The 26,389-nt window shown below is 43.9% G+C and overlaps 1 protein-coding gene across 4 annotated transcripts in view; it reads right to left on the bottom strand.

The window, feature by feature from the left end:
- The window catches only part of ube2o (ubiquitin-conjugating enzyme E2O), a 38,462-nt gene extending 13,334 nt beyond the window's left edge, over nucleotides 1-25,128 (bottom strand). For 3 of the 4 annotated variants that reach the window (XM_083765752.1, XM_083765751.1, XM_083765753.1), the window contains exons 1-13: nucleotides 24,634-25,128; nucleotides 9,528-9,587; nucleotides 8,950-9,060; nucleotides 8,536-8,633; nucleotides 8,260-8,323; nucleotides 7,190-7,333; nucleotides 6,949-7,058; nucleotides 5,833-5,983; nucleotides 5,482-5,572; nucleotides 4,675-4,846; nucleotides 2,700-2,855; nucleotides 1,552-1,706; nucleotides 52-164 (exon numbers count right to left, since the gene is read on the bottom strand). In XM_083765752.1, coding sequence (XP_083621878.1) covers nucleotides 52-164; nucleotides 1,552-1,706; nucleotides 2,700-2,855; nucleotides 4,675-4,846; nucleotides 5,482-5,572; nucleotides 5,833-5,983; nucleotides 6,949-7,058; nucleotides 7,190-7,333; nucleotides 8,260-8,323; nucleotides 8,536-8,633; nucleotides 8,950-9,060; nucleotides 9,528-9,587; nucleotides 24,634-25,053 — 1,845 coding nt within the window. In that variant the 5' untranslated portion in view covers nucleotides 25,054-25,128. The remainder of the gene's footprint in view (nucleotides 1-51; nucleotides 165-1,551; nucleotides 1,707-2,699; nucleotides 2,856-4,674; nucleotides 4,847-5,481; nucleotides 5,573-5,832; nucleotides 5,984-6,948; nucleotides 7,059-7,189; nucleotides 7,334-8,259; nucleotides 8,324-8,535; nucleotides 8,634-8,949; nucleotides 9,061-9,527; nucleotides 9,588-24,633) is intronic. The other variant, XM_083765754.1, reaches the window with a different exon arrangement.
- Between the last annotated feature and the right edge of the window lie 1,261 nt (nucleotides 25,129-26,389).

Below are 26,389 nucleotides of genomic sequence, written 5' to 3'. Positions count from 1 at the left end.
CAACCGTTAGGACAGGTGGACAGAATGGACACACAGTCACACACAACTGACCTCCACGTCGTCACTGGAGGAGTTGAGTTTGATCCACTTCACAGCACACGTCCTGCCCTTGTGATCACCAGACTGGATCACACCATACACTGCCGGGTCTTGGGAGGCTTGAGCTGGAAGGACATGCACACACAATTTACAATTGTAATGAATGCAGGCATTTAGCAGACACTCTTCTCCAAAGTACCAGGGTGGAATAAGACATTTAGCAGACGCTCTTCTCCAAAGTACCAGGGTGGACTAAGACATTTAGCAGACGCTCTTCTCCAAAGTACCAGGGTGGACTAAGACATTTAGCAGACACTCTTCTCCAAAGTACCAGGGTGGACTAAGACATTTAGCAGACACTCTTCTCCAAAGTACCAGGGTGGACTAAGACATTTAGCAGACGCTCTTCTCCAAAGTACCAGGGTGGACTAAGACATTTAGCAGACGCTCTTCTCCAAAGTACCAGGGTGGACTAAGACATTTAGCAGACACTCTTCTCCAAAGTACCAGGGTGGACTAAGACATTTAGCAGACACTCTTCTCCAAAGTACCAGGGTGGACTAAGACATTTAGCAGACACTCTTCTCCAAAGTACCAGGGTGGACTAAGACATTTAGCAGACGCTCTTCTCCAAAGTACCAGGGTGGACTAAGACATTTAGCAGACGCTCTTCTCCAAAGTACCAGGGTGGACTAAGACATTTAGAAGATGCTCTTCTCCAAAGTACCAGGGTGGACTAAGACATTTAGCAGACACTCTTCTCCAAAGTACCAGGGTGGACTAAGACATTTAGCAGATGCTCTTCTCCAAAGTACAGGGTGGACTAAGACATTTAGCAGACGCTCTTCTCCAAAGTACCAGGGTGGACTAAGACATTTAGCAGACGCTCTTCTCCAAAGTACCAGGGTGGACTAAGACATTTAGCAGATGCTCTTCTCCAAAGTACCAGGGTGGACTAAGACATTTAGCAGACACTCTGGTATTTAGCATGTATTGAAATAATGTTGGCCTGGGTCGTGGCTCAGTGGTCCAGGCACCTTGGCTGGTAATCCAGACTGGCAGTGTGCCAGACTGTGATGTGCACAGAGAAAGCTTGTGACAGTTTGTGACACGCCATCACAGCTTGAAAGTAAATCCCCACACTTCCTGTCCATTTCATACATACATAAACTTGGTATATGTTCAGGAATTGGCCTAGATACTGTAGGCAGTAGGTGGCTGAAGGTAGGTGGCCTAGATAAGCCATCACTTCACAATCCTCAGGGACTGGCATGGTATATACGATATGTCTTGCACAACACAAACAGTTACTGTACACTCAAACAATCCATGAACCAAGATTCTAAGTAAACAATGATACAATTAATTAAATCTCACAAGACATTATTTTATATAATACCCCAATACGATATTACTGAAATGAACACGTTTATAATCAATGAGACAAGTCAAACTTGCTGTTATTTATGTAGTTAAATTCTTCAACATTTTGAAAATAGGGTTTAATCTTACGTCGCTTGTCAACGACAAAGTCCCCGGGACAGAACTCATGACTGTCCAGGTGCTGGATGGGAATGAGGGTGTTTGATCGGATTCCCTTCTCCACCCGACCGTCCTTCCACATCACATCTGCTGACGTCTTGGTGGACACCACCTCCACTGCCACCCTGAAGGAACACAACACACATGCACACCCTTGCTAGTTAATGAAAATAATTATAAATAGTTATTATGGGTGGATATATTATTTGAAACATGATGATTTGGGGAACATTCTGTTTCGAAATCTTCTCAACTAGAGTGGGCAGTTAGCAGACGCTACCTTCCACAAATTACATGGCGTAAACGGCAACTATAATTATGCTCCCCGTGGGCATATTTATGTGCAAGCAACACCATCTTCAGAGTAAATACATCAGAGAGGGTGTTAATTATAGTGTTTACATGGTTGACAGTGACATGATGTCCCCCTAAATTTAGATTCAAGTCAGAGACCAAGCCGATATCAAATGAAATAAATTTATTTGAGCCAAATAAAATGACGCCTGCATCACCATTATTCGATTTTTTTTGAGTAAAATCTTCGGAAACGCTGAAATGCATTACAGTTGGAAGGAGCGGTGTGGTCATTTACACAGACAAAGAAGAGAAGGGATGGGGGTGGAGTGTCTGCAATGCAGACAGAAAGCAAAGGACAAAGAGATGGATGGATCTGGGTGTGTATGTGCACAGGTCAGAGGGTAAGAATAAAAAATGGAAGGCGTGTTGAGAGAGAGTGTGTGTGTGTGTGTGTGTGTGTGTGTGTGTGTGTGTGTGTGTGTGTGTGTGTGTGTGTGTGTGCGCGTGCGAGTGCGCATGTGCGTGTGCCTCTCTAGCCAAAGGTTGAGGATGTTACACCATTAGGAGGTCAGCACTAAAAGGCCGTCTGTGTGTAGAGTGGAGGTCACCAAGTTCAGAATACAGTACAGAATCAACATCTTACAGAAAGATGGAGAGAGGGAAGGGGTGGGAGAACGTAAAAGATAGAGGTAAGAGATTACCTCTATATTTTGCTTTCTTCCACCCCCTCAACCCACAAGTTGACCACTGAGATAGAAGATAACGAAAATAATAGAAGAGTCTGACACAAACAGACCATTCCACATTAATCTTTAACCAACCTGTCTCCGGGCTTGAACTCGCGAGAGAATTTAGTCCTCTTCTTCTTGTGCTTTCTCTTCAGGTTGCGGATGGATAGCGGGATGCTCTTCTTACGGTTAATTCCCAGACCGCCACTCTGAGAGGAGGCCGTGGAGCTGGCCGAGGAGGTCAAGGAGCTAAGGGTGGGGTTAGATGTTACAACTAGGGCTGTCAAATGATTAAAAAATTGTATCAGATTAATCACAGCTTCAAAATTAATTTAATCATGATTAATCACCATTCGAACTATGTCCAGAATATGCCATGTTTTCCTGTTTATTGTTGTGGAAATGGAAATATAAATGACAGAAAGCGGATATACATTCGTTTTTGAATGTTTTTTGTTTTCTATTGCATTTAGTATAGCCATGATGTGATGTGAGCATTTGTAGGCCTAGCCTACACTTTCAGTTAAATGAACACTGGCTTTTGGCCATGTAGACTGGGGTCCCCCATGTCACTAATGTTGCTCTGGAGAGGGAAGTCTGGAACACTCTGGTGGAGCTGTTGCCCCCGCAACCGACTACGGATAAGCGGTTGACGATGGATGGATGGATGGAGACTGGGGTCCCAGTCCAGAGATGAAGATCATAATGAAATGGCCTAGGCTACTTTCTATCAATTTAATTTGGGGGTCCTTGAAATTAAAATAGCTGAGAATCAATGGGTTAAACTGTAGACTATAGTTAATTCACAAAATACAATAATGTCACATGAGCATTTTTTAAACAGGGCTTGGTTTAGAGAAGCCTATATTTTGCGCTAAAGTAATTGTTGAATAACATAAATGTAGGTTTTAAGGCTAGAATGGCATTGTAGTGGACTATAGTGAGAGGCGAGATGGTCTCTCCTTCATTGCGGGACTGCAGGACTAGTCTGGAGATAGTTAGTCGTGAATGATCAGCTTCAGTCAGTGTTTTGGTTCGTACCTGGAGTTTTGCATTATCTCCGCTGTGCACAGCAGCACAGGGGAACTGTCTTTAATATATCCATGGTCGTTTTCAGTTGCTTTCCATGTGCGACACAAAAGTACCATGTGTTTGTTTTGGTAATAGCCTACTGCAGGCGCAGCCATGCTGATTCACGTAATCGCGTAGGACAAAATGAAACCAGCCGGACCAACGTTAATGGCTTAATGCACGTAGGACCCGCATTTTCAAACTGTCCACGAGTTGCGACGGACCCGACGCCGACGGTATAAAACATGTGTGATTCTTGCAGCGTGCTGATAGCTACACACTAGTAGTGTGCGACTGTGCGTGTGTGCATGCATGCAGAGGAGGGAGGAAATCTGGAGGAGACGACGAGGCGTGTGTGTGTGTGTGTGTAGTGTAGCCTAATGGGGCTTTGCTAGGCAGACAAAGTAACACAACAGAGTTACAGAATCAAACCACTTGGCATTGTGGCAACCCAACTACAATACACAAGCCATCTCTCTGGTGTTGTTCAATCATGACCGTGTGCTACACAGTGACAGATTTGTTATGCTCTGGACGTTCCTGAGCCGCGCGCACGGGCGTTAATTGCGTTAAATATTTTAACGCAATTAATTAACGAAATTAATTAACGCCGTTAACGCGTTATTTTTGACAGCCTTAGTTACAACATGTTAAAAATTCATCAAAATTTAGGTATGTTTTAACCCATTGTTTGTTTTTCTGTTAGAGAAATAACTTGAGAATGAATGGCCAAATTGTCATGAAACTTGGGAGTAAATAATCAGTAGGCTTTGCTTGAAGAGATATTAACTTTTGAGTTAAAAAGGTCAAGGTCAAGTCAAAATGTAATAATCATATCATATCTCTACACTCAAGAAAATGAAATAAACACGTTTAGATACATTGATTCCTTGTGCAAAATTAGATCAGGTGATGTAATCCATCAAATTATGTCATCACGCACAAATTCAGCCTGTGAACAAAATACAAACAAAATCCTATAAAACTTCAAAGAGACCTTGTGTCGTCGGTGTCTTCTGCACCCTCGTCATCGGCATCCTGCTCCCCGGACTCCGTCCAGCCATCAGCAGGGTTTTGAGAATCTTTGGGGTTGTGAACGATGGATTCCACTGGACCATTGTTGTTGTTGTTGGGATAGGAGGACTCTGTCTGCACTGATTTGTGAGCCGCTGGAGGTGGGGGTAACAATAGGAAAGAGAGAGAAGCGGAGTGTGTGTTAGGTTTAAAACAGTAGAGATTATAACCAGGAAGACTAGATTCTCTACAGAACAGATTACTTTGGGAATGGGTTGGTCAAATAATAATAAAAACAGTTAGCTTTTCCCTCATATACTATATAAAGTGTTTCACATCAAAGCAGAAAACATAAGGTACACAGGAACTGCTGAATGAAGACTGAAATGACACATTCATGCACGCCACAGGGTATAAATAACCATTTGTTTTTCTCACATACAGGCAAGGACAAGGAAATAATAAATAAAGATTAACTTTCTCTCCCAGCTCTCAATGTTTAAGCATTTTATTTTTTTATCTTGAGAGATACAAATTAATTCCTTATTTTGCTCAGGTATTAAAAGTTGTTCAAGTGCTCATGCTGCTGCACTTCAGCATAATTTCCAATTACTCACTTCCCACTGCAATGAGCTTGGCCTCATTTATCACCGGATCTTTAATAATCCTATGAGTAAGACTTATTTTCACAGAGCTATCAAGTTCTCAGCTACTGGTGCCACCCAAAATGTCTTCTGTTAAGGTGTGTGTGTGTGTGTGTGTGTGTGTGTGTGTGTGTGTGCGCGCCTACCCTCTGGTTTCTCTGCAGAGTGTTGATTGGCACTTTGTGGGTCAGCATTCTCAGTCTTTTTCCCTGAATCCTTCTTGAACATTCTTTTCAACTGCAGGAGGAACAGACGCACCCACAATCAACTAACTCAAAAAGGCTGGTGTTTTCAGTCTGTGAAATAGCAGGTGTCCCTGTAGCATTGCAAACGTTCGTTTGCTTCTGCATGATACATGGCGAATGGTTGGAGCAAAAAATGCTTGTTGAAAACAAACCACACAATTTAATTTCACAATTTCATCCACTACCAAATTAGAGTTGACACAGTGACACAAATAAATCAAACATGCTTTATATTACCACAAACACACACACCTTCCTGGCCACTGGGTCTTCAGGCAAGACAGGAGCACCTTCAGGTCCTTCGCAGGTGATGCGTGTGGCATCTCCCTTAGCGGGGAAGACATAGAGCGCCCTCTCTCCCAGTTGCCTCTGGGTGTGGTCATAGTACCCTAGTCGCCTCACCCTGCGGACAACAACATGCACTTAACGTTAGTGAGATCGTGTTCAACCATATTTGTTGAGGTTAGATGTGTCTCAAGCTCAATTCATAACTATTGAAATAATGCTACGTTTAAGGAATTAAACAGTTAAGGTACAAAATAAAGCATTTATCCACCCATCTATCTTCAACCTCTTTTCGGGGAATCAGGAGTAATAGTTCCAACAGAGATTTCCAGACTTCCATTTCCAGAGCAACATTACAATTTACTCCTGGGGAATCCCGAGGCGTTCCAAGGCCAGTGTGGAGATACCCCCCCTCCCTCCCCGCATCTGGTCCTTGGTCTGCCCCGGGGTTTCCTCCCAGTGGGAGATGTCAAAATGTACAGGTATTAAGGTTGGGCGATATGCCAAAATTTCAGATTGATGATATATTCACACTATAAAAGCAATATGTTCACGGGTCCTGCAGTGAAGCACGGTACTCTTCCACTTAATCTACGTTGGGGTCTTCTGACAACATGTTTGTGTGTATAATAATAAGACATGAGACAGCAGTGTGCATTCGATTGTATTAAACTGGGGCTGGATGGACGTAAACATAACCAATGCTTCCCCACTGCTACTGGGGCATACCATTCCAAAGGGAGGGGGTTTCCACTACCTATAATAGCCGCCCCACCATGCACACACAGCTGTTGCTGCGAGTTTGCTGGACAAAATGAATTCACATTTTGCAACACTTTATTCCGCTGTACAGGTTAATTGGGTTACATTTTAAGAGTTGGATTTTCGATAAGGCGGAGTATTCAAATTTGCAAAATAAAATAAAAATAAATCTGAGAAAATCGCCTAATAAAGATATTTGGCGATTGCCGATATATATTCGTCACATCGCCCAACCTGAATATAACAGGTATATTTATATCTATGAATAATGGCTACTAGCTATAATGTAATGAATAGAATAGAAGAAGAAAAAAGTCCAACCTGGAGAGGTTTTCCTGTGTTATGGTGGAGGAAGGGGGATAGACACTGTCTGAACCTTTGGGGGAGTAGCTTTTGGTAATCCACGTCACCTTCAGCTCAACCACCTTGACCTGTCAAGAGGAGCACAGCATCCAAGAACAAAGATGCAGAGTTATCTAGGAACACTGAATGTCGTGCAATGAACACATAAGGGTTTACTTCATTTCCCGGAAAAGTGTACACATTTAGTGACCAGCTTTACCTCCTCGACCACCACCCTGAACTTGCACTTTTTGCTGAGGACAGGTTTGACTCCCGACAGCCACAGCACATTGGAGAAGACTTTTGCAGGACCAATTAGGACCTGACCTGGGTAGAAACCATAGGCCTCGTCGAAGAACAGACCCTGGGTAACAACACAAGAACCAATAATACATGTCAATAGGCTCAGGCATTGAATCAATGTTCAGTAACTGAATTTTATATATTGACATTGTTTACAAACTAATGCAATCTTCTTGCACACTGAATGTACAAAAGAAACCAAATTAAGGAAACCCTATTTCCTGTCTTACAAACACTGTATTTGGGTCAATCCCATGTCATCTCTTTGTATCAAGGCGCATACATAGTCTGGTTAGGTGACCACCGTAACGTCACGAGCCGCGGTGAGGAGCAAACCACCGCCACCACTCCAGGCCTTCTCTCTGTTTTTACTCACCACCGCTCAACGTTATTTCAGCTCTGGTGGTCAGCTCACCACCAAGTGGTGGTCACCTCACCACCGAAAATCCAGACTATGAATAGGCCTTCAGTTCTTTAGCCTTTATGAAATTGAGCTGACCGTGGAACCCAGCTCAGCTGTTTAGCAAGGAGGGAGGGGTGAGGTGATATACGAGCTCCTGTAGCGGATATGACAGATGAGTGTGTGTGTGGCTACGCACACACGTCTCTGACATGAGGAGAGGCCTCAGGTCACAATTATTACATAATCGCCTAATCACAATTAGTTTTGCATAATCGTCAATCGTTTTTTCAGAAATAGCAAAATAGCTATTTTGTATATTTGTTTGGAAAGAAAAACATGTAAAAACGATTAAATTAGTCAGTGATTTCTTTGTAATTTGTTATTAGTCATATCTGCCCTGTGCAATTTGTGATTGCAAAGCCTAAAAGGCAAACTTCAAATTGTAACATTCCAATGTTCAATGCAAAGAAAACGACACAATGAAATCATTAATTGCAATTATTTGTGTGACAATTAATTGTCAACTCAAATCTGTAACCGTGCCAGCCCTGCATGAGGACAGATGAGAGCTTGTGGCTACGCACCGAGTCACTGACATGAGGACAGACATCGTACAGCTTGGCACCGTCCTCCACACTCATGGAGCACCTGGAGGGAGGAGAGAGAGCGTATGGTTGACACATGTGTGTCTGTGTGCACATCCCATGCACACCGCAAGCCATGCATCAGATCCATATACACCCATAGACCAAGCATTCTCATGCGCATGTTCTTGAAAGACAATGCTGACGCAAACACAGACGTTCGCTCATGCTCACGCACGCCCCCACCGCCATACATACTCCACTCGCACTGATTACCTGGCTCCATTAGACAGCTTGAGGATGATGTGATTGGTCAGGTCGTATACTTTCCCCAGCCAGAAGTCATAGGCTATATAGTCGCCATACATAAAAGACTGAGGAACACAAGCACAACAGTGGGGTGAGTTCTGACACCACACGGAAAATCACATTCAAAATAACACATCTTTTTATGTCTACTACAAATAGTTCTATTGATATTAGAGCATGTTATTGCCATTGCCCAGAACTCTCCCAAATACTTGACTAAATAAAAATAAAACGTTTTAAGAAAAAGGTTTGAAATTAGTAATTACCTATAGTTTGTTGAAATGAATAGCATGCCATGCTGATTAATTCAATCGTGTACATTCAAAATTTGTACAGATCTTCATCGTAGGCTACCATAATTCCACACATAACCATTCTTACCCAGATGTGCTGGAGGTCTTTGCTGTTGACTGGGTACAGCACACAGTTGGTCCCCACGAGTTTCACTGCACACTCTATGTCGATGTTGGTCACAATACCACACTGGTTGTCCTGGAAACCAATCAGACAGCAAGAAGGCAAGCTAAGCGATGCACTGTATCAAAGAGATATACTCCTAATAGTAAGAGTCACATTTAAATGTAGAGGACAAATCTCACAACATGAAACTTGACTTGATGTCCCAAGTTGCCATTCTATTCAAACCTAGCATCAACTTCTTTATTATTGCAAATGTTCCGCTCTTGTTTTCAGTGGTGTACCAATATTTTAATATTAGCGGCATGCCATCCCATCATGTGAATTACACACATTTTATTTCAACACTGCAACTCCAGTCTTCATCAGCTAACGCTCCTTTGATGCCTGTATGCGTCGGTCAGTAATGATATTCCAGTCATGCCTGACGCAATTAAACTAACTAAAAGAACAGCGTGATGAAACCGAGCGAAGCAAGACTGTGAGCATGTGACAGGTATAAAAGAGGAGTGAGAGGAGAGAGACAATGAGGACCCACTTACATTGGAATTCATTCGTCGCACAATGTCTCTAATGACTATGGATCGATCTTCTAGATTCAGCTGTAAAAAGAAATTGACAAAGGTTAAAAAACAGTTGCAAAATGAGATACAGACAATCATTGTCACTGGGGTGGGGTTGGGGTTGGGGTAGGGTATTACTGAGTGGGTGAGAATGACCTGTGGGTCGGGTGGGTGATATTGGCTCTTAAAACACCAACCTTATCACATATTTGTGACCATTCATTGTTAATGCTTGTGATTAGATTCCATTCAGCGTTTAGTATTTATCAATTGTTAATTTGTTGAGATCAACAGGAGAAAGGGAATAAAGTTAAGTGGTGCAGGGGAGGTCTTCAGGAGAGATTTGAACTGGACAGAAAGGTATGTGTAGGACTCCAGAGATGAGTGATAGGCATCAGCAAAAGGCAGTGATGTTTTTAGTTCTGCGTCCTGTGGCAGAGATGTAGTTAATTCCAAAAAGACGCATTAGACTAACCAGATTGATACATTGTCATTTATACAATGAACAATACATGAATAAATAGGGGCGAGTCAAACTTTTTCTCAAAAACAATTGGTTATTAGGACGCATAATCTCCCTGGGATTTATTCATTCAAATGAGCATCGGTGGGTCCTGGGACACGATATAGGCCAGAAGATTTGACCCAAAATAATTCATGATTCTAATGCATTCAAGCTAAGTTTTGCACGGCCATAGCCTCTTGCCCAAATGGCTATGGCCTAACCCTAGTCAACTTAAATTTGCAATTGTGACAGCCCTATCAGACACCATAACAAAACATCAAAGAGTTCCCTCTGTTCTGAGCCTGCCTATATACTGTAGACATATGCTTGTGTCTTCTTTGCTTTTTGCCTTGATTGATAGATTACAGTAGTTTGACAGGAAATGGGGCTGGGGAGGTGACACGCATCAAAGGTTGTCGTGATCGGGACTCGAACCCACAACACACTGTCAGGCTGGGTGCCCAGACGGCTACGCCAGCCAACAGGGCAGGCTTGTGTCTTGTACATCAAGCTGAGCCAGCACGTGGACCATGAGTGTGAGAATCCTGCAGCGTGAGGTACATAACAGAAACGACCACGGTGATATAGCACTGCAGTGTGAACGTAAACACAGCAGGGAGTCAAATCTTGTCTAGACACCAAACATGATTCACTGTCAACAAGGAATCCAAAGTAAACTTTATCAAAACTGTCACGCTAGAGAAAGGTGTGGAAGGATAAATGGAGCATCATGGATGTATGGATGGATTTATCCCGGGCACCGCCAACTCAGCGTATGAGGAGCACGGCTTGATGTCGTGCGATAAGTACTGGGAGCTGATGGTAGGTGTTGCGCTACACCTTAGCATTCCATCTCCCAGAGGTCTAGCGCATCACACATACACGCGCAAGTCTGGCAAGTGTTCCTGTTTTGTCTGGTGCTGTAACCCTACTCGGATGAATTCTTGGAAGATGAGTGGAGGCAATCGATGGGCCGCCATGTTCCCTTGTAATCTATTAAACAGTAGCCTGTCTAATCCGGGCTGTCTCTACTGCAGGAACAACTAGTTCCCTCCTGATACATACAGAGACACTAATATAGAGCCAATTTTTCAGAGCGCACCCACCCACACACCCACACACACACACACACACACACACACACACACACACACACACACACACACACACACACACACACACACACCACCCCCCCCCCCCCCCCACACACACACACACACACACACACACACACACACACACCACGAGCACCTCCCCAGGGAGGCGCCCGAGAGGCATCCTAACCAGATGCCCGAACCACCTCAGCTCTGTTAAATAAATAAAGGTTGAATACAAATATATATCCAACTAGGCAGCCAAAGTATCCCACTAATCATCTTCTGACACTGAATTCAGGATAGTAATACAGTTCCATAGAGACAACCTGTACAGAGAGCAGTGTACTGTGTACCATTCGATTAGCCACACTGGCAACCAACACTTTGCCACACCGACTGTCTGTCTGGGGTCAGATGCAGCATGAATGTTGAACAATGCCAAAGACGCTGGCATAGGTCAGTTTCTTTCAGTAAGATTTATTTTTATAGTTATGTGTTAGGGACACAATAGTCTCAAGTAGCCAGACAACTATTCCAGAATCTTCGAATGCTACAGTATATAGAGTCTGGAACTACACCTCCCTAAATCAAAGTAAGGAAGCTGCCATTTCCGTTCACGAAAATATATTTTAAATTATCTTTACATTTAAAATTTTATTTCCTTTTCTGCTAAGCAGCAAGCTATATATTCTTAGATGATTTCTATTTATATTAGGATAAATGTGCGCGACTGTAAAAACGAAACGGAAATGGGGAGGAAGCTCCACTTCCGCTTTATATTTTACTCATGATAGCTCTTCCGTTGCTCAAGACTGTATGATGGAAGCAAAATTGCAGCGACAACAGTCTGGTAACGCGAGACTAGGGACACAACAACAGATTGAATGTATTTTCACTCTTAACTATACTGTAAGTGTAATGTGTATAGTAGTTTTGTTACTGTGTTCATAAATATGCTCTCTCCCTCCCAAATGAACAAAATAATAAAGTAAGACAAGGTCACTTTAGAACTTTTACAGACACTGCCTGTCTGTGTGATGAACAATGCCAAGGACACTGGCAGGGGTCACTTCACAGCTTGTGCATGCAGATAAATGCTTATAAGTTGTTTATAACCTAGACCGTTGGAGTTTGCACACACTACAAAGAACCTTAAGCCATAGGTGTTGTCTACAATATGTGTTAATCCTTCAAAAGGATGGTGGTGGCAGTTGGGTGTAATAAAAAGCATGGCCTCTAGGGGATGCTAGCGGGGCTTTAGTCTTGACTCTTGTTGAAGCAAGCATTTCCAAAATATCTGTCATCTGTTGCCTGAACAAGGAAGCAGCAGTGTTTATGTGTGCATCTGTGTGGGTCTGTCTCACCCCACAACACAAGTCAAGCAACAGCACAACATGCACACTGAATGCAAATCATCCAGGAGAACCGGTTGCCCAGAAGCACTCACTAATGTATGCATGCAAGTGGTGATGTGCACAAGCAACAGAGTGGGTTTCATTTGACAAGAAATCTATATGACTGTTTTGCGGCTTACAAATTCCGGCTTAGAGCGAAGTGCTTGAATGTCTTTTGTTTATCAGAATGCGTTATGTGCAGAGTATCAAATAGTATGTTCTATGCAAGGTCGAGATTTCTACGTGTTCTTTTTGTTGTGCGTGTGTGATTAATGTTTCTGAAGCTTATCTATGGAAATCCTGGTGTTTCTTTGTGCACTCTAAACTGCATTATGGATTTTTGTCAGGTCACCAAGCTGGTGCAAGTAGTGCGCGCAAGTCAGGTGTGACTCGACATTGCGTGGTACAAGGATCAAATCCTCATCAAAGACATGGATAACAACACCACCACCAAAAAGGTGAAGTCAACAAATCTAGCTTGCACATCATGTGAAGTTTCCTCGCGCAACAGTGTATGTGCACAGGCACACACACAACTAGCCTACATGTGACATGTGGAACAAATATAAGCAGGGGTTTGTGTGCACGTTTGTTTTTTGCACACAACATTATGATGGCAGAGGGCTCAGGAACTCAACATTATAATGGCAGAGGCCTCAGGAGCTCAACATTATAATGGCAGAGCTCAGGAGCTCAACATTATGATGGCAGAGGGCTCAGGAACTCAACATTATAATGGCAGAGCTCAGGAGCTCAACATTATGATGGCAGAGGGCTCAGGAGCTCAACATTATGATGGCAGAGCTCAGGAACTCAACATTATGATGGAAGGGCTCATTAACTCAAGATTATGATGGCAGAGGGCTCAGGAACTGAACATTATGATGGCAGAGGGCTCAGGAACTCAACATTATAATGGAAGAGCTCAGGAACTCAACATTATGATGGCAGGGCTCATTAACTCAACATTATGATGGCAGAGGGCTCAGGAACTCAACATTATGATGGCAGAGGGCTCAGGAACTCAACATTATGATGGCAGAGGGCTCATTAACTCAACATTATGATGGCAGAGGGCTCATTAACTCAACATTATGATGGCAGGGCTCAGGAACTCAACAATATGACGGCAGAGGGCTCAGGAACTCAACATTATGATGGCAGGGCTCATTAACTCAACATTATGATGGCAGAGCTCAGGAACTCAACATTATGATGGCAGAGGGCTCAGGAACTCAACATTATGATGGGAGATTGGGAGGGCTCATTAACTCAACATTATGATGGCAGAGGGCTCAGGAACTCAACATTATGATGGCAGGGCTCATTAACTCAACATTATGATGGCAGGGGGCTCAGGAACTCAACATTATGATGGCAGGGCTCATTAACTCAACATTATGATGGCAGGGGGCTCAGGAACTGAACATTATGATGGCAGAGGGCTCAGGAACTGAACATTATGATGGCAGAGGGCTCAGGAACTCAACATTATGATGGCAGGGGGCTCAGGAACTCAACATTATGATGGCAGAGGGCTCAGGAACTGAACATTATGATGGCAGGGCTCAGGAACTCAGTGGAAACCACGTTTTGTTCAGAGTTCAAGCTGCTACCAAAATAACACAATGAGAGCAAGTCAGCAGCATTGAGCGTGGAAATGACCTGTCTCTTGTTCGCTAGCCACAATGGAGAGGGGGGAGGGTTTCTCCATGTTTCCTGGGCTATCTTTTTTTCTCTCTCTTTCCACAACCACATGCATCCTTCTGTCTGGGAGTTTCTCTCTTGCTCTTAATGATTAATACACCATCCACCACTCGTAGACACGACAGTCACACACACACACACACACACACACACACACACACCAAGCGACTGTAGCTCTACCTCATGTGTGCACTGTGCAGTAATGTTAGGGAGAGAGAGACAAAGAGGAAGGAGACAGAAAAGAGGGCTGTGTGTGCTTGTTGTGGCTTGGTCCAAGACAGGAGCCAATCTTGGCTTTCTCTTCATCAAGGCCGATAAGGCTGAAGCTGCCAAAGTGGTTACGGGAATCGACGGATACAGGTGCCGTGCAACTGGGGGGCGGTGAAAGACAGCGAGAGAAAGAGAGGGACGGGGAGACAGACATAGTGACAAAGAGGGGGTGAGGCTACAGCGGGACTGCAGGCGAGGACCACGCCCGCGCTGTTCTAAAAGAAGCTCCGGCTCCATTAGCGACATGACGAGTACAATGAGAGATGTCTGACTTACACTCACTCGACTAAAGGAAGTCACAACACAGGTTACTGTATGATTTAACACACACACACACACACACACACACCTTCCTCACCACACCACTATGCCGTCACTGCCGTCTGACTGAAAGGCTGAAAGCTATTGATTGTGATACACAGCCATCACCCATACAGTATCTCTATTAAGGAGGCAACAGCTTCTTACCCAGAGACAACATGTCCCAGGCCCTATTAATACTATATATATAAGAGAGAGAGACAGACAGAGAGACAGAGACAGAGACAGAGACAGAGAGCCGATTGAACCACAGTAAAAAAATAAATATATATTTTACCGTGTGGGAGAGCGAGAGAGAGGGATGGGGGAAGCCTGGCAACATGAGGAAGAGGAGAACAAAAGCAGCCTGGGAGCGGGTGCTCAAGTAGAATGAAAAGTCTAAGGACAGGTGAGAGCTGCAAATATCTATGATATATACATTGTATCAACGAAATGAACAAATCAATTAGCACAAGTGAAGAAAAGATTTGTGAACAAATAGTGAAAATAGGCAATCAACAAGCTGAGCTTGCAGATTTGCAGAGCTTGTAGATTTATATTTTTTCATAATCAATTAAAATGATTTGTTTGATTAATTGTTACACCCCTAAAGGTGAGGAGGACAGGAGGGTCAATGAGGGGGCGACAGAAAAAGGATGGAGATGAGACAATGTTCAGCTGGTGAACAGAGAACAGGGAGATGGGTGGGTGACAGAGGGGGAAAATGAAGACACAGCGAGCACAAGTGGGAGACCAAAACAGAACCAGAGAGAGAGAGGAAGAGACAGCAACAGCCATGGCAAGTGCCAGAAATAGACAGTAACGCAGCAAGCACAGCAGATACAGGGATGGGTCGTGGGGGGGGGGGGGGGGGGAGTGTCAGGGTCAATATGCAAAGGGAAGAGAGGCGAAAAGATGGTAGACACAATATGAGAACTATGGGGGAAATGAGGGGAAGGTATGGAAGAGAAGCATTCACACTGCTGTTTAGTATGGAGGCTGTCCACTCCTGTGTGCGTGCGCACACGTGTGTGTATGTGAGAGAGTGGGGGGGGGGGTCAGAATGTATGTCTCCGCGTGTTCTATAGGGAGATGGAAAGAGGATCAGATGAGATCCATTATCTGAGGGGCAGGAGGAGCTGGGTGTGGTGCAGTGCACGCGTCTGTGCACGTGCGTGCATGGACAGCCATCAAAACAGCACCACATTACATCACTGCTGCTCAACATTTTCCATCACAGGCCTAAGCGTGCGCGCGCGAGCGACCGAGAGAGAGGATGAGTGTGAAGTAGGGAGAGAGAGCCACGCAGGAAGAAAAGAGAAAACGGATGTGAGGGAGAGGAGATTTTCTTAGGAGAGGAGGCTTAGAGTGACAGGAGGGCATGGAGGGTTTGGAAGATAAAAAATGGGGAGACCAGTAGTTTTGAAGGGGAAAACTGAGGCTAGTGTCAAAGAGAGAGACAGGGTTAAGAACGATAGCTGGAGGATGGGATGGAATGGAGAAACAGATATAAATTATAAACAATAAAGGCAAAGGGGAGATAAGAATGAGAATTGAGAAGAAGAAACAAAGACAGGAGGAAGAAACGGAAGAGTGGAGGTGAGGAGTGAGAGATTATGGAAACAAGGAAAGGGGGGGCAACCGTTGTGTGGGGAGGAGGATGATAAGAGTGGGAAAAGGGCATAAGTGTCATACTGTAACTAATTTCACTTTACACCTTTTAGGATGTTCCGTCTGATCCCTCGGCTCGCTCTGACAGCACGGTATTAAATGACAACAAAAAATGTGTGCACGTGCGTGCGCGTACATCTTGTCTGTTAGCTTTATATCATCTCACCTGCTGAGTCACCTCAGCACCTCACAGACCTCTGAGGCCACAATGTCTCTTTAGCCAGACGAGACAAGGTTCTGAATAGGTTGATGACACCAGAGTGTGAATGCTCGCTCGCCTGTGTCCGTCTAGGCTACCCTAATGTACAGGGCATCAAAACACAGGGGGGTGGGGTGTATACGTGTGCATTTGTATAGTGTCCTTGCACTCACATACACGATCATGTATTCAGCATATGTACCTGGGCTGGGAGTCTACTCTGGACCGGCTGGCACCCACTAAACTGCCTAACTAAGGCTCTGTATTCCAGAGCACTGCTGCTGGGCGGGCCTTGGCAACAACCTCCTGTCCAAGATTACACTCCCGTCTGCCTGCCTACTTAGCGCAACACATAGGACAGCAGGATACATGGTGACAACTACACCCGGTTGAGGCATGGTTCGCAGTTACAAACAAGCTGCGTGACTGGCACCTGAGCATACCCACACATTCCACCATTTCTCGATCCTCACAAATTGTTGTAAAGGTGACTAATCAACGATAAGGATAAGTACAAGTAAGACGCGCAAACGCGGGAAGCGAACGCAGCTCGTAAATGGCAATAACAACAATTAGAATAAATTACATACTTTAAGGTTTTCTTTTTAAAGTTCTCTTTTGTGTTTTTTTAAGATTTTATTTTTAAGTTAAGTTTTTTGAAGTTAAGTGTTTTTAAAGTTTTTTTTTTTTAAGTTAAGTTTTTTAAGTTGTGTGTGTGTGTGTGTGTGTGTGTGTGTGTGTGTGTGTGTGTGTGTGTGTGTGTGTGTGAGTGCATGCGTGTGTGTGTTTTGTGTGATACAGCTGCGCCCTCTGGTGGCGGGCAGGTGGTGTAACAGCAGGACAGACACACACAGACATGATCTGCAGGGTCTCATAGTTAGTGCTCATTGCATTCGCAACAATATCAATTGGTATTATTGAAGGATAGAAATAATCGACTGAAGTTAACTTTCAAACTTTTGAGGAGTTTACATGGTTTGACTTCAGTCAGTTTTCACAACAGTTTTAAACTTCCTAAGTCATTGATTACTTTAAACAGAGTCTCTATTTTGGGCAGGTCATTATAGGCAAGATTTACCCATGTTTTCTAAACAAAAGACATTCAAAAGACACATTCGTTCAGTTGGCTCATTCTGACCAAATAATCGACAAAAGTTAGTAACATTATCCAATTATAGTAGAATTATGAACAATCATATCATCAATTCATCATATAGGCTAATGCAACAAGCTTGGTCTTGTGATTTGACAATTATGCTGGTGTCCTCCAAACTGTCCATGAGATGTCTTCCAAAACTCATTCTAGACAGTTTTTTTTTTGAATACAACCCTAAAACTAATATGATGCTCACAACCATAGCCTTGCTAGACCACAATGCAAGTGTAATTTTGTGCTTCTGGCTTTGCAATTACAAGGCTACTAAAACTCAACCCAATGCAAACTCTACGGTGAAACCAATAGAGATCTTTCACCGTGTTTCACATACTGTAGCCAGGTGGTACATCCTAAGAGAAACACTGCCAATATTGCTCTGCTCAGAAGAAAGTACAACGTAGGTCGTCCGCCGTGAATTAATTTCTTCCCTCCTGTCTCACTCTAGCACACTTTAGTTATATGAATGAGACATGAGCTCGGCTTAGCTGATGGAGGGGAGCAACCCAGCACCACAATCACTCTCTCCCTCAACCAAACCCCTACTGCCTTAGATGGATTCTTCCAATGTCCCATATATCACCAATGGACGACAGGCTTGACCAGTAACAAAGCCAGGAAGGACCGAGACCACTGGGGGAGGGGTGGTGGTGGAATATTGACAGGCAGGTGGCTACACAGACACTGCAGGCCATTATATTAATTTCACCTGCAAGAAAGTCCACTTGGCCAAAACGGGTACAGACTTTAGTTTAGACATATTATTGGTCCGACAACCTACCTCAAACCCTAACCTAAAGCCCTTAAACCGCAAACACGGGAGGAGCGCATGTTGGACGGCAGATCTGACCGTTGTTTCCGCATGTCGGTCCGTTGGCGTGTCTAATCTGTGTGTGAATTTAGAGGTGTTCCGATCCCAATCTCAGATATTTTATTAATTAAGGGACACTTATAGAGAGATGACTTCCGCACACCCGGTAGGTAATTTGGAGCAGGTGCGATGATGACGAGGCATATACAATGTGGAAAGGAGAGACACCCGCACACTGCCACTTGCTGGGTTCAGAGCATTTATTGAAGCAACGTTTCGGTCCTCAGGCTTGAGGAAGGTCGCTGCTTCAATAAATGCTCTGAACCCAGCAAGTGGCAGTGTGGGTGTCTTTCCTTTCCACATTAATTAAGGGACAAAAATGCAGCCAGAAGTATTTCAAAGAACCGACCACTGTAGAGGCCCTTAATGTTTTCTAACAAGAAAGAAAGAAAGAAAGAAAGAGGCACCTTACTGTTTAATGTATGTATTGTGTAAGGACAAAAAGTCACACATTAACATAACCATCTGTCACCAAACTGCTGCCCTGCCTTATTAATTTGTTTTCCCACATATCTACAAGTTCCACTGGCTCCTTGAGTCCTTATACCCTTCAAGAACATCCACTTTCTTTCTAAACGTATCAGGTCTTCATGACTCTTCACTCTTTGAGGGGTGGTTAGTGGATAGAAACTGTAAGAAGGTATTCCGGGAATCAGAAGGTCACTTTCTGGCATGACCAGTAATATGTCCAAGTGTCGCTGAGTAAGACACTTCACCCCGCTCGAGTGCAGGGCACACGCATTCCGAATAAAAGAGTTGTCAATCACATACTCTGATTTGTAAGGACAGCATTAGTTTTTTTCAACCACAGTTCATGTTTTAGGTTATTAGAGAAAGTAAAAGATGAGCGTTCCGTTTTTTTCATTTGCTGCTTTCTTTCGTTTTAGAGTTTTTAGCTATTTTTGACAGGGGGGTGGGGCCATTTGAACATGGGGCCAACTATGCGTTTTTTTTTGGGGGGGGGGGGTTTACACTATTTTATAGCGATTTATTGATTTATTATTTACTATAGTCCTACTGCTACTAGACCCCAGGAAATTACATCTGGCCACAAAAGATCACAGGATCTACTGAATGTGAAGGGGGGGTACTATAGGGGGATGCCATACTGTGTTGTATGGCTCAACATGTCACCATTTGTCACCTCCTTCACATTCAGTAGATCCTGATCATTTGTGGCTAGATGTAATTTCCTGGGGTCTAGTAGGACTATAGTAAATAATAAAAAAACAATAATACAAAACAAAAATCGCACCTCTCAAAAATACATATTTACTTAGCCCCATGTTCGAATGCCCTGCCCCCTGTATATAAAAAGATATCTAAAATCGCTAAAACGAAAGAAAGCAGCAAATGAAAAAAATAACTAATCTTTTACTTTGTCTAATAACAACCTAAAGCATGAACCTTGGTTGAAAAAAAACTAAAGTTGTCCTTGAGTCAACCTTTGAATCTACCCAAGGGCAGGCTGGTCTTGATGCAACCAAGATATCCAGTATCCACTGGGGAAAAAAAGAAAGCAAATCACCAGATTTAGCTACTAGTACATCTGAAAACTTCTCGTGCCAAGTGACTGTGAGACATTGAGTGACAGTTCAACCGAACTGAACTTGGTTGTCTTAATATTGACATGTTGGGTTATTTCTAACCCAACACGAGTCAGAAGAGGACAGTGCTGAGGGCTCCAGACAAACGTTTTACATTGGTTGTACTGATGCGCCTAACTTTTTCATTTAGCTGCACCAGCACATAAATACATTGTGTAAGTAAGCAAATAATTAAATTAGTCAACACATGAAAGCAGTGTGACGAGTTATTTTTTATTACATTTAATCATGCAGCCAGACCGCACCTCCATACTTGCTCGCAAGTGGTCGCTCACGTTTCATAATCATTAACTCTGCCAGGCCGGAACACTAGTTGGAGATTATGTTTGCGTGCCTGTGAGTCTGTGTGTCAGAACGCTGGTCCGATTTGCCCTACATTTTTATCACATCAAGGGGCCAAAGGCGATATCCTACTACACCCATAGTTGTCACACACAACCCATACTACAAAAGTCAGTTGTCGAAATGTAAATTTCCCCCTTAAAATAAGGCACAAATGACAAGTACCATCAAACAGGGTTTTGATACTCCATGCCTGCAATTAACCCTTCGCTAAACCCCACCCCAAAAGCGATTGTCCAATGCCAATCCAAATAGTTTAGCAACCGTTGCTAAACCTTCGTCACCTCATTATTTTGCATGGTTGTGTTGTTGAACACATACACAGCTTAACGTCAGTCATAAAAGTTACACGACTGAGCCACCTAGGTGATGGCAATAATAGTTTATTTATTTTTAAAAGGAGAGGTCGCACAGCTCATAGTCACGATGCAAAAAAGCGTTTTATTAGATTTACCAACGTTTCACAACAAAATGCCTTCTTCAGGTGAATGGCATTTCTAGTTTATTGAAATAATGTCATGCACATTTGTCTAGTCTAGTGCATAGCCTACTGCAGGCCTGGTTGACTAGATTTAGAAGACATTTTGAAGCTTTTGCTACTGAAATGATCGATTATTTATATGGAGAAATCCTGTCATTTAACATGCAACTCAATGGGTGAAAAGGGAAGCTTGTCATGTATCCTCTCTTAAGCCAAATTCCAATACCCCAAATCTCGGGCCACTCGATCACTCACACTCGGTCACTCCAGCTTGGCGGTGTTATGGTGTAATTGGTGACCTGCCGAAATATGTGACCATTTTGTGGTATTTCACACAACTTAGAACTTATATGGAAGTCTTTAAATACATGGACTAAATACTGCTAGGTTAAACTCTGCTAATAAACAAACTGCAATGATTTACATTCGAACACTGACATTATGTGATTCTCTACATGATTTTCACATATTTCAGCAGTTAACCAATTTCACCGTAACCCCACCATGCTGGAGTGACCGAGTGTGAGTAAGCGAGTGGCAGAGATTTGGGGTATTGGAATTTGGCCGTATAAACCATTGCTAACGTGCCTATTGGACCAGGATGGGTTGGGGAGGGACTTAGTGAAGGGCTAATTGACCAGCTCAGTGGCCTTGTTAAGAGTGTCCGCCATGAGACTGGGAGCTCAGGGTTCGATCCCCGGCCAGGTCATACCAAAGATACAAAAAGCATCAAGGGATGGATTGGTAAGTCCCTGTGACATACTAGCATCATGTCCATCCAGGGGGTGTACTTGTACATCAAGCTGCCTCATGCTACAGAAACAGACCCTATTGACTTAGCAAAGCTACTTATACCTGCATAACTGATTTTCATGGGTGGGCCAAATTGGAATCACATGTTGAGGCTGGGGCCTTTATACAGCACCCTTCCAAAATCGCGTTCACTTCTTCCTAGGGGCCAGCGCCGCCACAATGTGAGCAGTCTCTCTGTAGTACATACGATGTTATCAGATGATTTAATCTCCGTCATCAGCCGTTATCCACACCATTCAATGCAGCCAGTATGGACATTTCTACATACTGACTGATTGTCAGCCATTGTCCGAGTCCGTCATGTCGTTGGTCGCATTGTCCGACCATTACCAATACTAACCGTAAAGGCTAAATCTAACCATAACTCTAACCTCAGTCTTAACCGGCCACATAATTCCCTTTAAAACTCAGTGTTAACCGGCCATGTAAGTCACAATGTTTTCACTTTGGCGACAGTAATTTCACTTATGCGTTTCCTACTTCCTAGTCGCCAACTCACGTCCTGCAGTATGTAGAAATGTCCATACTGGCTGCATGGCATTGGTCCAGAAGACTCCAGATAAGAACATACTGTTGATTATCAGTTGATAACATTCGAAGCAGGTGACTATTTCCCCTGCAGCTTCCTCTTGTTCTGATGGCTGCAAGCCACGATTGACACAGCTTTGAGTAGGAAATCTCTTTTCTAGTTGAAAATGAATTACTAGCCGTATAGTACTAGAAAAACACTGTGCAGGTATATACAACATTTGAGCTACATTCTAAACACTACATCATGGCAGGCTTGGGAGCTAGTAGTGACACAGCATAACCACTATTCTGGTATAAACATTGTTGTAAATGTTGAAATGACATGTCATTCAGCCATTGTTCTGACCTCAACGGCACTCATGGCTAGAACTTTACTCATTTATCAAATAGAACAAAGCAGGGTCCCAACATAAGCTTCTTCCCAGGCATTGTTCTAGGCCATGAAACCCAGTGAGCTTTTCAATGAAGTCCTAGAGAACTCTTCATACATACTGTAGGGAAAATTCTATTCTTTTATAAGGACAATCATCCATATTCAGCATTAGCGATGTCATGAGACCTTCACAAGAACAAATACAAAATGGGGTGAAGAAAAATTGTATGAATCTTTGTGTATCCAAAACTCATGGCATGCTGACAAACACAACTTTGAATTACGTACCCACAACACTTGGACATTCTCATTAGGCATAGCATGGACATGGGATTGAGTTTGATGCAGCCGGGAAACAACTACTAGTTTGTTGTTTTCTAGATTGGTAAACAACAACAAAGATCAACATCCATACTTACCTCTGGCCTGAATTACCAGTCAGGTGATAATGTATTATTTTAACTAGTGAAAATAAAGGCCAATGAAATAATTTTACATGTGTCAACACTCAACATTAGCTACTTCTTGGGGACTGTCACTATCTCCGGGGCTTGATGATGTTTGGACAGTCACACCCTTGAGCAAATACTCAAGTAATCTACAGCTGTTATTTAATGTTAGCTTCAACATGGGTATTTGGAATCTCTAAAGAACAGCGTAAAGTCATGATGGCAGATAGCCCCTTTCGGGACCCTACGTAAAACTTTTTTGATATTTTGTTTAGTTTTACGTTGGGTCCCTGCTCGCTAGTGTATTTTCGTATGGAAATTCCTAAATGCGGATGTGGAGATTCTCTCTAAAATAGGACCCGCGGCATGTGACGCCATTATTTTCCTTGAGTTATTCTGAATTCGGTAACTTTAAGTAGCTATACATCCCGGTGCGAATATCTCCTGTGGCGCGGAAGCCGTTAAGTATTTTTAATCTTTGTTTGACCGATTTGGTCGCTTTATTTCTTCTTGTTTGTTTACCGTTTATTGTACCGCCTCCCGGTGTGCGGTTGGCTTGTGAGGCTACGTCCCTGCCTCTGATCTGCTGTGTCATAGCTATAGCGCCACTAGCTAGCCAGATAGGCGGTACAATGAGGTGTCAATAAACAAGAAGAATCCAAGCTTCCAAATCGGGCAAACATATATTAAAAATACTTAACGGCTTCCGCGCCACAGGAGATATTCGCACCGGGATGTATAGCTACTTAAAGTTACCGAATTCAGAATAACTCAAGGAAAATAATGGCGTCACATGCCGCGGGGAGGCGTTTTAACATGTAAACACGAGCCAGTAAATGTTTTAATCAGGTGGCATGGACGACGAGGAACAGGACCCAATGCACTGGGTCGAACAAATGTCAGAAACTTCAGTAGCATTTGGGTTCTGCTTGGAGGGCTAGATGGCAGAGAGCAGTCATTGATGACAGCTAGCTGCTGGGTGCAATCAGGTGGAAGTGGAACAGCCCTGCTTTGCTCCAGCTGAGTGTGAGGGATGGAGGATGGAGCTAAACGCTACACTGTTAGCTTGTAAGCGTGCTTGCTTGTTTGCTAGTTAGCTCGCCTCGCTAACAAACCAGCCGTGTTTGCAGAGAGATAAATGAGTTCACCTTACTGCTGACAAGCTAAGCAAGTTAGCTAATCCCTACACAATACACCTGGCAGTGCTCCGACGTTGACAGTGCAGCTCTGAACACAACATAAGACCACCGTGCATCCTGTGTGTGGTGTGTGTGTGTGTGTGTGTGTGTGTGTGTGTGTGTGGGGGGGGGGGGTAGTGGTACCTTTGTCTCTTTGATGTCTTGCTTCCCTCCGTCAGGGTACCACTGGACGCGCACGAACCCCCTTCCCAGAGGCTGACTCTGGTCCGCGCCGCTCTCTGTGTCCGAGAACGGATACGGAGAGTCTCCGCGGCCGGCTCCACCGCCACCACCTCCTCCTCCTCCTACTCTCCCTCCGCCATCGTCGTCTGAGTCTGAGTTAAATTCTTCCTCGCCGTGGATCATTCGCACAAGGCCGAACCGGACGGACCCGCGATGCCGCCCCGAGACCAGGTCGTGGGAGAAAAGCAGTCGCTGAGAGCCGCCCGCCGTGGGAGAGAACGCCATGGACTGGGGTTCGGACCCCGGGCTACCCGCGGGAGAAAGGGCTGAGGTCGGGGTGGATGCTGTCGCCGTCGCATCCGCTGCTACGGGCTCCGCCATATCGCTGCTGTTGTCAGGGAATGATGCGGGAGGGATGGTTAGGAGTTTAAAAAAACACACACTCACACAGAGAAAGGAAACCTGTAACCAGGGGAAGTGCACGTGTTTACGTCGTATCGGTACGTAACAAGCGCAGTGCGAGGCTGCGCGCGCTGCATCCCCGCATCATCAACCACCCAGAGCCACTGAAGGACAGTTGCGTCATCTCCGTTCACTTCATCGGGCCAAGTCTTCTACACTTAGTCACACACACACACACACACACACACACACACCCATTGGCGAATAGTGACAATTTTAGCCCTGAACCGGAAGTTTCCGGAAATCGGAATGCACTGGAGTCTATGTGCATTGTCACTATTTCGAGAATCGAGTTACATGAGCCACGTGACCGGCGCTGTTTTCTGACCCCTTGATGGCGCAACCATAGCGTAACCCTCAGACCAGAACCAGATGTAGCCCTATTTGACCGCTAGGTGTCAGTGTTTGAGTGTTGTGTGGATAGTTGGATACACAGAATGCTGTGTACAAAACACAGCCATATCAGTTACTGAATACTATTACTATACTGACTGTAATGTAATGTACACTTTCACGTTTCACGTCTTTCAGATCGGTCACTCAGTTTCTGTATTATTTTAAACGTAGCTACATTTTCACTAAATAAAGCAACTGTTGAATGACTATTGATACTCCAAATGGCAAATGCTGACACACCTCTATTCTCCATATTCAGACCGCAGCCATCTTGCCAGCAAGGTGATACCTAGGGGTGACACTTTCCAGGCCATAGACAGCCCATTCATCCAAACAGAAAAGTCTCTAATTATATTGAACAATGTCAAAATCACCAACATTGCACCTGTAGGGAAAGCAGGCAACAGTGCAGCACTATCTCTCTCTCTCTCTCTCTGTTTCTGGCACAACAGTGCCCCTACTGGTACTCATAGTCATACTGGTGCTCATAGTCACATAGGTTAACACAGACATAGTCACATAGGTAGTCTGAGTCACATGAGCTTTACTGATAGCGAGCGCTTCCATACTCTGATACTTAGAAAATGTTCATCTGCAATGAATTTCTTGACAGGAAGTAGCTCATAAAATGTCTACGAAACTTGAAAGAGGATAATTCAAGCTTTCCCTACAGCTACAATGTTGGTGATTTTGTCGTTGTTTAATATAATTAGAGAGGACTTTTCTGTTTGGAGGAATGGGCTCTCTATGGGAAGTGTCACCTAGGTATCACCTTGCTGGCAAGATGGCTGCAGTCTGAATATGGATAATGGAATTGAAACATATACTGTATACTTATTCATGGGATATGAGGATTGTG

Source organism: Protomyctophum parallelum (assembly GCF_964188405.1).
Source record: "Protomyctophum parallelum genome assembly, chromosome: 5".
NCBI classification, from domain to species: Eukaryota; Metazoa; Chordata; class Actinopteri; order Myctophiformes; family Myctophidae; genus Protomyctophum; species Protomyctophum parallelum.
This window is presented reverse-complemented; position numbering and strand designations above follow the sequence as displayed.